Source organism: Anser brachyrhynchus (assembly GCF_964034855.1).
Source record: "Anser brachyrhynchus genome assembly, chromosome: 9".
Lineage (NCBI taxonomy): Eukaryota > Metazoa > Chordata > Aves > Anseriformes > Anatidae > Anser > Anser brachyrhynchus.
The window spans coordinates 6384237-6396645 of NC_137703.1; the positions used below are offsets into that span (position 1 = coordinate 6384237).

At 34.0% G+C, this 12409-nt stretch overlaps 1 protein-coding gene across 11 annotated transcripts in view; it reads left to right on the forward strand.

The window, feature by feature from the left end:
• NLGN1 (neuroligin 1) overlaps positions 1–9919 on the forward strand; it is a 375670-nt gene extending 365751 nt beyond the window's left edge. For 8 of the 11 annotated variants that reach the window (XM_080604251.1, XM_080604254.1, XM_080604258.1 and 5 more), the window contains 3 exons: positions 7–219; positions 4221–5010; positions 5751–9919. In XM_080604251.1, coding sequence (XP_080460377.1) covers positions 7–219; positions 4221–5010; positions 5751–6573 — 1826 coding nt within the window. In that variant the 3' untranslated portion in view covers positions 6574–9919. The remainder of the gene's footprint in view (positions 1–6; positions 220–4220; positions 5011–5750) is intronic. The other 3 variants (XM_080604252.1, XM_080604255.1, XM_080604257.1) reach the window with 1 other exon arrangement.
• The last annotated feature ends 2490 nt before the right edge of the window (positions 9920–12409 follow it).

A 12409-nucleotide genomic window follows, 5' to 3' on the forward strand; every position in this document is an offset into this window, starting at 1 on the left:
TCACAGGATTTTTGAGCACTGGGGACCAAGCGGCAAAAGGAAACTATGGCCTCCTTGATCTAATTCAAGCTTTGCGATGGACTAGTGAAAATATTGGGTTCTTTGGTGGTGACCCATTAAGAATAACTGTTTTTGGATCTGGTGCAGGCGGTTCATGCGTCAATCTGTTGACTTTATCCCATTATTCTGAAGGTAACCGTTGGAGCAATTCAACCAAAGGTATTATGCAGGTTGCAAATTTTGACAATTTTGGTGTCTGCATGCCACCACCATTAGTACTATGTGACGCTCTGTATATTCTCTTTGTTCTAAGAAAGGTTGAGTTCACAATATTAAGCACAATATTAAGCAAACTTTTTAAGGGCTGTACTAGCTGCCTTCTCCCTCAGCTCTTCCGTGCATGTTTAAATTTTGGGTCACTTTCTTCTTTTTCCTGTAGAGCTTTGTTGAAACACTTTATAGCAGACTTCTGAACAGCATATGCTCAACGCATCATTTTTGTCTCTCTTCTTTCCTACCTAAGGGTGTCCTTTTTGGAAAACCTGTCAGTCATGCTCATAGTAGATGAGGTCATCTATATTCAGAAAGTCATGAAAGGCACGTTTAGTTTCTCACGAGGAGCAGAATTTAAAGAAAACTAAAATGACACAGTTTCTCTGTTCAGACTAATAGCTGAAATGCTTAAAACTATTATTTTGTGTGAAGGAAAGGAGTACCTAGTTCAGAAATCTTTGGTCTGAAACTGCATGAACTTCACTTGCTGTCATCTAATAAAACAATGGTTGAATGTTTTGCATGCATGATCCAAAATTGTCAAAGCATCCAAGTTGCAAATGGATTTTCTTCTATATGTTTTTTCCTGTTCCATAACTAACACCTTTTCTCTCTACTTGAGGCAGACAGCAGGAAATTAAAAACATGCTGTTTGAGGCCCCCACTTTTTTATCCCATGATTTTGGCATCAAAGTTCCACACAGTTTTTCTCATTTGCATGGCTATTGCTTATCGATTACATTACTTTTGTCTCACTGTTTTCACACATTTTTATCTGTATTGTTTATTTTTTTTCCCAGGGACATCACACTGTTCCCAGTGCATACAATCCTCCACTGATTTCTATTGCAGTATCTTCATGGGAGACTAATTGGCCAGTCATAAAAAAATAATTCCACTGACATGAAAAGAGCTGTATTTACCCAATGCCATGACACAGAGCCCACTGAGGTCAATGAAAACAACAGATTCTTTAAATCATGCCTTTACACTATTTTAAAAGACAGAAAAATCTGTTTTTAAAAGAAGCATTACACTGTAATCTGAGGGTCAACCTACTTCATCATTTTTTCATCAGAGCCCACAAAAGAAAACTTCTGGCATAGATTTACCTTAAGGTTAGATGCAGAGACCTGTTTTTTCCTCCCTCCTCTTATTTGATCTTAATATTGATCTTCTTGACATAATGTGACGTTAACATGATACGCCAATATTTACAATATCTGGACAGTCATGTTGTCTCTTATCAGATGGTTTTACTCTGTCATATTCTAACACATGTCCAGAATTCTGCCAGAAACAGAATTTGTGTGGGGATACTGATACAATTATTTGCCAAGAGAGCGGATCAGAGAAATTGGGTGGGGGGAACAGACAGACTGTGGAAGGCTTAAGTCTGTGTAAGTAAAATCCAGTTGAAAATGTAAATTTTTCAGGATTTCTTTTAGGAAAAAAGCTTTATTCAATTTTGAACAAAACAATGTGCCATACACCACATGCTTGCTTTGTTACATTTGGGGATTTTTAGACCTGCCTTTAAAAGTATTAAAACAAATTGGTCAGCTTCAAATAACAAAAATTCTTCCAAATTTTCAAACATTTTGTCATATCTTAACATTAAAAAAAAAAGTTACAAATTGTTAACCAGTCTCTTTCATAAACTGTAAATTCGGATGCTCTTTTTGCTCCTTCATTTCCCTTTGAGAGGATCACTTGCTAGTTGAGAGGAAGCATTCAGCCTCTTTCAAGATGGTGATGTTCATAACTGCCCATCTGCAAGTAGGCAGAACGGCACCCATCTTTAGAAAGCACTCTGAAAATGTAGATGAATAAATGCAAATTATTATTATTTACTTTGGTGAGCCTTTGAATAGGAGTCACAAAGTGATATGGTCCATTGAGCATTTGAATCTTCTTTCCATCAGTCTGAGGCCCATAAGCTATAATAATAATACACATTATCAGATAAAAATGTCATTCTCCTTCCTGTGAAATACCAATTTCTGCCAGGAATTATATGAGAGAATGAAAATAATTTTTCACACTTTTGTTCATTTTTTACAGAATGATTTGAGAAGAGGAATATTTCCTTAAGAATTCTTCACAAGGAGAGATGTTTAGTTTCATTTCCTAAGATAACTTTATGGCCAGAGGATTTGACCACTTTCACGTAATCCAACATCTAAAGTTTATGTGCACTTAGCAAGCCATCCTGTTTATATCAGCATTTTCGTAATACGTAGTTTACTCTTTCTGTCTTTGTTCAGAGATATTTAATAAAGCAATAAAAATAGATTTACACTATATGCAAAAAGAAAGAAAGAAAGAAACGTTATGAAGTATCATGAAATACATCTTTGTGGAAATTCAGTTTTGTCATTTTGTTACATTTATTACAATGCCAGGATCCTCTGCAGTAATTCCACTGACTTTGAGCTGATTTATACTAGCTCAGTATCTGACCTTGTAAACATGCAAATATATTTTTACTTGCTTTATAACTCAAGCTCTTTCTCATTTTTTACTCATATCTTGCAAGGAAATAATATGTTGGATATGATTCTTCTCATAAATTTAAGAAGAGGCTTGAGCTTACATATTTCAGTCCCTCCGCCTATCTGATTTTAAGACTTTTGGATTTGACCATAATACGGTCTAAAATGATTTGAAAATTCCTCCAAAGCTTGTAAAATGTTTCCTGCCAACAACTGATTCTAACTAACTTCTGAGTGTACAGAGTCTGGTACCGCAATACAGTCTGTAAAGGCATGTCTCTGATTAGATTTAGAGACTATGGAAGTCTATCAATAGAAATATGTTACTTATCAAAGTAAATGTCATGTTTTGCATTATTGAAATCAAGTTTTGAGGTAAGCTGAGTACTTTAGCTCTGGTTCCTTTCGTTCCTTTAGAGTGTTCAGCTCTTCTTCAAGCATTGGACCAAAGATACATCTTTAGCAAAATTAAGTGAAGCCAGATGTCACTCCCACTTCCCGAGTAACTCTACCAAAGTCAGTGGAATTACTCCAGGTGCCTATAAGCATAAGCAAAATCTAATTCTGACTCATATAGCTTATATTAGTACAACTTACATTTGCTATAGACCATTTTTTTTATTACTCACAGGTCCAAAATGCTAGCTAAATCAGCATAAATTCAAATTAATTGCACTGAAGTCTTTGGGATTTGCTACAAGTTTAAACGCAGTTAGTTCATTCTCTCTCTTTCACAAATGAATACCTGAACATATGATCAAATCTCTGAATTACATAGCTAAATAATGTAAAATATATAATTTCCATTTTTATGTAAATGTGATCACTACAAACCTTCATTAAAAAAGACTCTCTGCAAGAAAAGATCTTAACTCTCAGACATACAAATTTAATTACTGCCTAGTACCTTCTCATCCATTGCTCCAGAACATAAACTTTTGCTATAATATACAATTCAAAAATATACACCTCTCAAACAAAGTTTAATCCCAAACAGAACATAAAATGGCAGTATATTAGTTTTATTTAACACAGGGTCATATGCATGCATGCTGTTGATGGCTTGAAGAGACTTCTTGTATTTTCCTTCAGCCTATAAATTGTTTTAATGTCAGGAGTTTCTTTCAAGCTAATAGTATTGTTCTACAAAAGATAATACCACTTCTTTTTCTTTCTGAGTTCTTTTTGAAAGTCTGTTCCTCAGCTCAACTGCACAGAGGTAGAAACATTTGCTTCAATTTCTGCACATATTGCATTTATTTTGTAGACATTGCCTCTAAGATATAACGGCAGTCAGATCTCACCATCTTGTGTATTTATCTATTTCTCAGATTGTTTTCAAATATCTCTTCCGTTAAAGTTTCCTATTGTTTCAAAGAACTCCTTTGGATCTTTCAAATATATAGCTGTTTCAAGGTCACTTCAGTAGCTTTTAAATATTTCTCCCCACAGGACTTTTTCAAAGAGCAATAGCTCAAAGTGGAACAGCGCTCTCCAGCTGGGCAGTTAGTTTTCAGCCTGCGAAATATGCCAGGATGTTGGCTACAAAAGTTGGTTGCAACATGTCAGACACTGTAGAATTGGTAGAATGTCTACAGAAGAAGCCTTATAGAGAACTTGTTGACCAGGACATTCAACCAGCAAGATACCATATAGCCTTTGGACCAGTAATCGATGGCGATGTGATACCAGATGATCCTCAGATATTGATGGAACAAGGAGAATTCCTTAATTATGACATCATGTTGGGAGTTAACCAAGGGGAAGGGTTGAAATTTGTTGAAAATATTGTGGATAGTGAAGATGGCATATCAGCTAGTGATTTTGACTTTGCAGTTTCTAATTTTGTCGATAACTTGTATGGATACCCTGAAGGCAAAGATATATTGAGGGAAACTATTAAATTTATGTACACAGACTGGGCAGATCGACACAATCCTGAGACCAGAAGGAAAACACTGCTGGCTTTGTTTACTGATCACCAATGGGTTGCACCAGCAGTGGCCACAGCAGATCTTCACTCGAATTTTGGATCGCCTACGTATTTCTATGCCTTCTACCATCATTGCCAGACAGATCAGGTACCTGCATGGGCAGATGCAGCCCATGGAGATGAGGTTCCTTACGTACTAGGAATCCCCATGATTGGTCCTACTGAATTATTTCCTTGTAATTTCTCCAAAAATGATGTCATGTTAAGTGCAGTGGTGATGACGTACTGGACAAACTTTGCAAAAACTGGGTGAGTACCAGATAATTAATAATCTTGTATACAAACTCAGGATATAACTACACAATGCTTTTTTTTTTTTTTATGAAGAAATTTTAAATTTTAAATACCTTGTACACAAAAATAATTAAGGGATCCCTAGGAAAGTGAAAAAATAAGTATTTAATATATGCATACAGTTTAAAATGCTTTACATTAACACCTCTGACTAAAAAATAAGTGACGTGGAACTTGAGAGGTTTTGACATTTTCAGTAAATCTGCTTTCACAGGTAGCTCAAAAAACTTTTCTACTTTTGGCCAGTGGAGTACAAGTCCCTATGTGCTACACTGAATTATGCCCTGCTGTGGTCTTTCACCTCTGGAAGGATACACGTACTGTGTGTGAACTGAAATGCTGAGCATCAATTCACTAAAATGAAAACAGAAAAAGCTTAATGGCCTCTCACACTGGTCTCTCATAGGCATTTGTTCACATCACCACATTGCTGGCAATCTTTCCTCACCCATAAAAGTTTGCTATGTGAGTTATACTATCGTTTGGGGGAACTAGAGAAGTTGATTAATTCTATGTAAAAGATTATATAGGGTTTATTTGAATAATGCTGTTTCTAACCAAAGTTTTAATAAGTCCTCTAATTTTAAGAAATAATATTCTGCTCTGTCCAAAGGCAGACTTAAACATTAAATTAAAATATTAATTTTACACTTCCTTTTGAAATACTGTGTAACATTTGAGATTTTCTTTTTTAGTGACCCAAATCAACCAGTGCCACAAGACACAAAATTCATCCATACAAAACCAAATCGTTTTGAAGAAGTAGCATGGACCAGATATTCTCAGAAAGACCAACTGTATCTTCATATTGGATTAAAACCACGAGTTAAAGAACATTATAGGGCCAATAAAGTGAACCTTTGGTTGGAACTGGTACCTCATCTGCACAATCTTAACGACATTTCACAGTATACCTCTACCACAACTAAAGTGCCATCAACAGATAATACTTTCAGACCAACAAGGAAAAATTCTGTTTCTGTTACTTCAGCCTTTCCTACAGCCAAACAAGATGATCCCAAACAACAGCCAAGCCCATTTTCAGTGGATCAAAGGGACTATTCAACAGAATTGAGTGTTACTATTGCAGTTGGTGCATCTTTGCTGTTCCTGAACATTTTGGCCTTTGCAGCATTGTACTACAAAAAAGACAAGCGGAGACATGATGTTCACAGGAGATGTAGCCCACAACGTACTACTACCAATGATCTTACTCATGCACAAGAAGAGGAGATAATGTCCCTCCAAATGAAGCACACTGACTTGGATCATGAATGTGAGTCCATCCATCCACATGAGGTGGTTCTTAGGACCGCCTGTCCCCCAGACTACACGCTAGCTATGAGAAGGTCTCCTGATGATATTCCCTTAATGACACCCAACACCATCACAATGATCCCCAACACTATACCAGGGATTCAACCCCTACACACATTCAATACATTTACCGGAGGACAGAACAATACTCTGCCCCATCCTCATCCCCACCCCCATTCACACTCAACAACCAGGGTATAGCCAGACAAGATGAAACAAACTTTATTTTTTGATGGATTACAGTAGGTGGTATTACTGAAGATTACTTGGCTTTCAACCTACAAGACTCTTACTATTTAAATATGGAGGAATATTATGTGAATATACATATCAAGAACTTTTGGGGTTTTGAAAAAAATGAATTGTACATATATCAAATGAACTTAAGAAACAAAAAACAAACAAAAACACCCAACTGTTTGCAATTGCTTGAAACAGTTGTCCTGAATGATACTTTTTCATTCACATTCAAGTATTAATTTTTTGAAGATTTAAGTTACATAATGGAATTAGGCATGTGCAACACAAACAGGAAAGAACAATGACTGAAAATTTTAAAAACCTATAAATATGCACAAGGGACACACTAATGGAATGTCAGATAATTTTCACCAATTTTTATTTGGACCTGTTTTATTGTGTAGACCATATTTACGTATTTGAATAAGTACACAAAGCACCAATGCTGTTAAGGCCTTAGGAAGGGGCTCATGCTGAAATCTGCCAGTCAGACAAAGAAGTTTTACAGCCTGGCAGGTACAACATTATCACTTAAGTGCTGTCAGTATAAAAGTTGTGGGAATAAAGGAAACTGGATATTTTTAGCACGATGTGCATGATAATTTATATGCTTGGTGGCTGTGCTGCTGATTAAGCCGTAATTAAAATTCTTCTCATCCCATTGGAGTTTTTAATAGAAGCTTTCTCCTTCAATTGGCACAACCTAAAGAAGATTTTTTAAAGGGGCAAAAGTAATTACAGTGAAATATTTCACTGTAGCTTCAGTAATAGAAGGAATTGCAACAGTTCTTAAAGGTATTTTTGGAATTCTAGGTATACAGTGGTGAAAACTTGCTGATTTAAATCCCAGAAAAAAAATAAAAATGTTTTATTAACATTCTTTTTCCTTTCCACCAAAATAATTTCTAACTTTAACATAATTATAACTTTAATGGAATCTTCTTTGATGAAGGATTTATAATTTACTGTGATTTAGTTACAATATATTTAGTTCAAATTGGTAAGGTAAAGTGTGTCCAAATATTTAATTACAGTGATATTTTGCAATATAAAAATGCCCCAATATTACCACTCTGATTAGACCTCTCCATTTATTCTTTAAACTCATGTTGCATGTTACAAAGTTTATTTATAATATTTTAGCATAAAGTTAATTCCCTTTTTGATAAACATTAGCTTTGCCATTCAAGTGAATTCTGTAGAGCAGGTTGCAACAGTATAGAAGAAGAGGGTACGTAAGACCGGGGAGAGAGCCAAAAACTGGAATTTTAAAAATCTGAATACTACATGTGTTTGTGTGGTTTGAAATGAACGTTCTAAAATCACAAGAAATTTTTCATTCCCCTGTTGCTTTCCAGTAATTATATACCACAGTCCTTTCAAAATGTTTGTATATGTAATCAGATGTACATTTATATAAAACAAATAATTGAGATGGACTTAAGAGCACATCCCTGATAAATACTTTCTCTCTTACCTGTACTATATTTCTATTAGACTAAAGTTATGTGATTTTTTTTTACCTTTTTTCAAATTACTAGCAATTTTGATAGTTTGTAAGATAATGCGAAGAACTTTCTCTGACAAACTAACTGCAGTAACAGAAACATTTCTTTTCAGTTACTCTTTTTCAAGAATGAAAGCTTATTACACACAAAAAAATTGTATACTACTTGATGGAAAATTACTTTGTACTTCTTGGCCATATTACTGGTCACTGAGCGAAATAAAGATAATCTGGATAACGAATATTATTCCAATGCTAAGAGACCTGATCTTTGCTCATTAAAGAGCTAAAATGTTTATTGCTGTTTTGTCATTTTTTAATGAAGTAATGGTAACTGTCTCAAATAAAGAGTAATATCTTAAGACCAGCCTGGTTTTTGAAGACATGGCATGCCTTCTACAATTAAAATAACTACATATTTATAGTCCAGTCCCATATACAACCATTTCTTACAAAAATACTGATATTGCAAATGTACAATGTCATAGCACTATATGAAAATGTCCCTTATTATTTTCAGAAATAAGTTAAAAAAACAAATATCAAGATTAAAAAAAAAATGCCAAGGATCAGGCCAAATTTAAATAAATCTCCAGTAGTCCACAACAGGAAAAATCATCTAGGTTTTATTTGTGTGAGTTAACTTCCATAAAACAAATGCTAGGAAGTTCAAAGCATGTTTGCTAACATCAAGCACAAATGTTAAAACTAATGCTATCATCAAAATAAGTATTGTGATTTCAGTCGTTTTATTCAGCTAAAAGCAAGCAAACAAAAAAAAAAAACAACACAATAGAAATCCATGTATTTAATTAGTGGATCATATTCCCAGTTTTAATTGAAGCTCTTTTGTAGAAGCATAAAAAATAGTCTTCAAAATCGAGGGTGGTCTGTGTGCAATTTCTGCCTGATGTGGTTGTGCTTTTAGACTGTGACCTGCCAATGTAAACCAATAAAAGAATTGTCTGCCATCTGATAATTATTGTTTAATAGGAAGATTGTATTTTGCTATGTTGATGAAACAAAACAAAAAAAAAATACAAAAATATTGATGGCCATAAAACAAGATATTAATGAAATATGATTTTATGTGCTTTTCTTAACTTTATCAAAACCAAAATAACTTTTTACTATAGTTTATTTGTGGCCATATATCTATATATCTCTATATATACAGTATCTGGTAATTGTTTACTTTTATTAGTTACAAAATAAATGATTTAGGTAAACCAAGCATGACACTACACTTTATTTCTGTCAGCCAACAGTATTTAAAATGTGAAAGATGAAGGCAACTCCACAAGTTTTATCATTCCTGTTTGAAAATAAGTTCATTCATGTGATGCAGATACTGTGAATGATATTTTGGTGGCTACTTTATAATTACATTACAGCAGCTAGCTTTCCAAAAGGAAGATGGTGTCCCACATTTTAAGACAACATTAAGAAAGAGCAAGAGCTGTTTTAGAGCTGAAACATAATAAAAATATAGGAAATGGTTTTGGAATATCTTCTTTATGCTTCATGGAATATAAGTTTGTTCTTTTTAAATATTTATCTGTTTGATTTGTTTCCACAGTAGCCTACGAGAAAACAAATTTAAGTGTGATATTTAATTTCTTGTATCATCCTTGGACCAGATTTCTAATAAAATTAAGATATTAGTCAGTCTTTGGAAGTTCAGTAAAAATATAAAAAGCCTGCATTTACTGCTTTCACACTTTTGTAAATATGTTTGCAGACCTTTTTAAGAAAATGTATTCTACCATTTTGAGGAAAAAAAAAAAAGAAAGAAAGAAAACACAATGGAATCATTGTCTCGTTTATCTATTAAAATTACAGGTAATATAATGTTCTGTGCTGACATTTCTAGGAGAAATAAAGCAGATAAAAATGCATTTTGCTCAATGGTATCTCAGTTGGTTCCATGTGGTATTCTCCACCCACTGAAGAGTTGCAGGGCCTGGATGAGCTACTAGAATATGATGCTCCCTAGGACAATGTAGTTGTTGGGTTTTTTGATCTGTACTAAACATGGATTCCTATGTTACAAGACATTAATTACCAGATGTTTTGGTTATTGAAATACCCTGCAAACAGGATGAATAGCTAATAAGCATATTAAAACATTAAGACACCACTGCACAGAAAATACTGGGACTTCTGTTGCCAGCTTCACCTCTTGGTGAAATAACTGAATTCACAGGAAGCTGTCAAACACCATGGCTTTCTTTTGATGTTTGTAAATTTTTTGTTTTTTATTTTTTCCTGTGGTGTTAGCTTAATATATTGACCTTTTATCCCCGTTTTTTTCTAGTAACAAAACGTTACAGATGAACGCTTTTTAATGTAAGCGAACATTAGATACTTTAATTATTATTGTGAAAATGTGCTCCCAAATAAATTAAATGAATGGGAAATTCCCTGCAGAGGTTTTGTTATTTTTCATTCAAAGCTCTTGTCAAAATATCTGTTGCAGTAGTTCTGCTTTTTTTAGTCTTTTTTCAGTCTGTTCTTTCCGTCCCTTCAGCTAAGGGATATTCTCTAAATAACATGAAAAATCTCTTGTTCCATTTGAAATAATAACACTATAAGATTAACATGTCCTTTTGAGGTCTCCAAATAAAGCTGAACAAGATGCAACATGGCAAAGGGGGTTCTTTTACTTAAAACATTCTAATTGTATTTAATTCTGGCATATCAATAGATGTGTATGTATCAAAATTAGTGGTATTTGATAAGAGCGCTACATAGCAGAATTAGTGAGTTAACCATGAGTTATGCACAATGTGCATTTTCTCTTAAGTTCTGTTAATGCCATTGAATAATTGATTTCTCATTTACAGATTCAGTAAAAACTTTGTGAAATAGGAAATGGTTAAGGAACCTAAAACTATCTGGTGAAAAATGTTAAGAAAAAGATATTGAAAATCACCTAAGAATAGATTTACATATGCAACCTGGCTTCATTCTTTCTTGTTGATATTATAATTCTCAGTAATTCATATACATATAAAACTATCATTTCTTTAATAAGATTTATTTTCTAAATGGAAATTAAATATTGTATGTAATTTGTGGATTAAAACCAATTCTTAGTTTAATATCCTTCACTGTTGGGATGGATGACAAAACTCACAGAAGTGCAACAAATTTGTGCAAGTAATTTTCATACAGTATCTTGAAATATATTTTTTCATTTGAAGATAAAAGTAACATTAGAGCAGTAAAAGCGGTGTACGTAATTATTTGTTACGTTATTTGTCCATGTGCATACCCCCAGACACTACCCCGCCAACAGAGATTTTTAAAAATGGGAATAAACGGGAAATTTCCCCTTTTGAACCATGCAGATTCAATTCAAAGGGAAACGCAAGTGCTCAGTGTGGAGATAACACCAATACCTCATTCTGCATTCTGCAATGTTATTGACCAGATGCTTAGCTGATGACATTTATTTTATCACCAGTTGAATTGGTATTTATCATAGCACCATTGAAATCAATGAAGCCCTGGCAATTTACACCAGCTATAGATCGGCTTCTGGACCTCTAATGCTCATCATGGCTCATCTCACCTTCCAATTTTGCATATTTTCTCACACAAATGAACACTCACTTATAGAAATTATTACAGGCATAACTACCTGATTTATGATCACTATCAGGCACTAAAAATATGCTTTAAAGACGCTTATAGTTAGTTGCATGTAAATCCAAAATTCAGAAAAAAATGAGCCATCTACATGCAAAAATCCCTGCTAATTACATAGGTACAAATAAAAGGTCTGTAACAAAGTTTGCAGCCTGGACATGCTATAATAAATTTTATGTTACAATCTGTCGAAAAAGGAACATTCAGTCCCATGTCTGATACTCAAATCTATACATTGACCTATATGTCAAAGACACAATGACACTTTACTGCGGTTGTAATCCTGGTCTGCTGTGCTTCCTTCTGGCTAATCAGTATGGGAAAAGGCATAAAATTGAGCCACACACTTGCTGTAAATTCAGGACAGAAATAGCTGGATTTTCTCTGTCACCTGAATTTTCCCCTCTCAATTTAGCAACACCAGGCATTCAGCATTTATGAGATTAGTGTTAGAATGATGTCATTTAAATAATAAATGTGGAGTCCTTACGTCTGTATGGTTGAGCATTTAGTACTCAGGTTTTCTGCTATACAGCTGTAAAAAACAGTAACTTTTTTTTTTTTTTAATTGCAGTTGATAGTACTAGCAACCAGAGTTAATACTACTAGAGCTAAATTAACAACAGGTTCATGAAA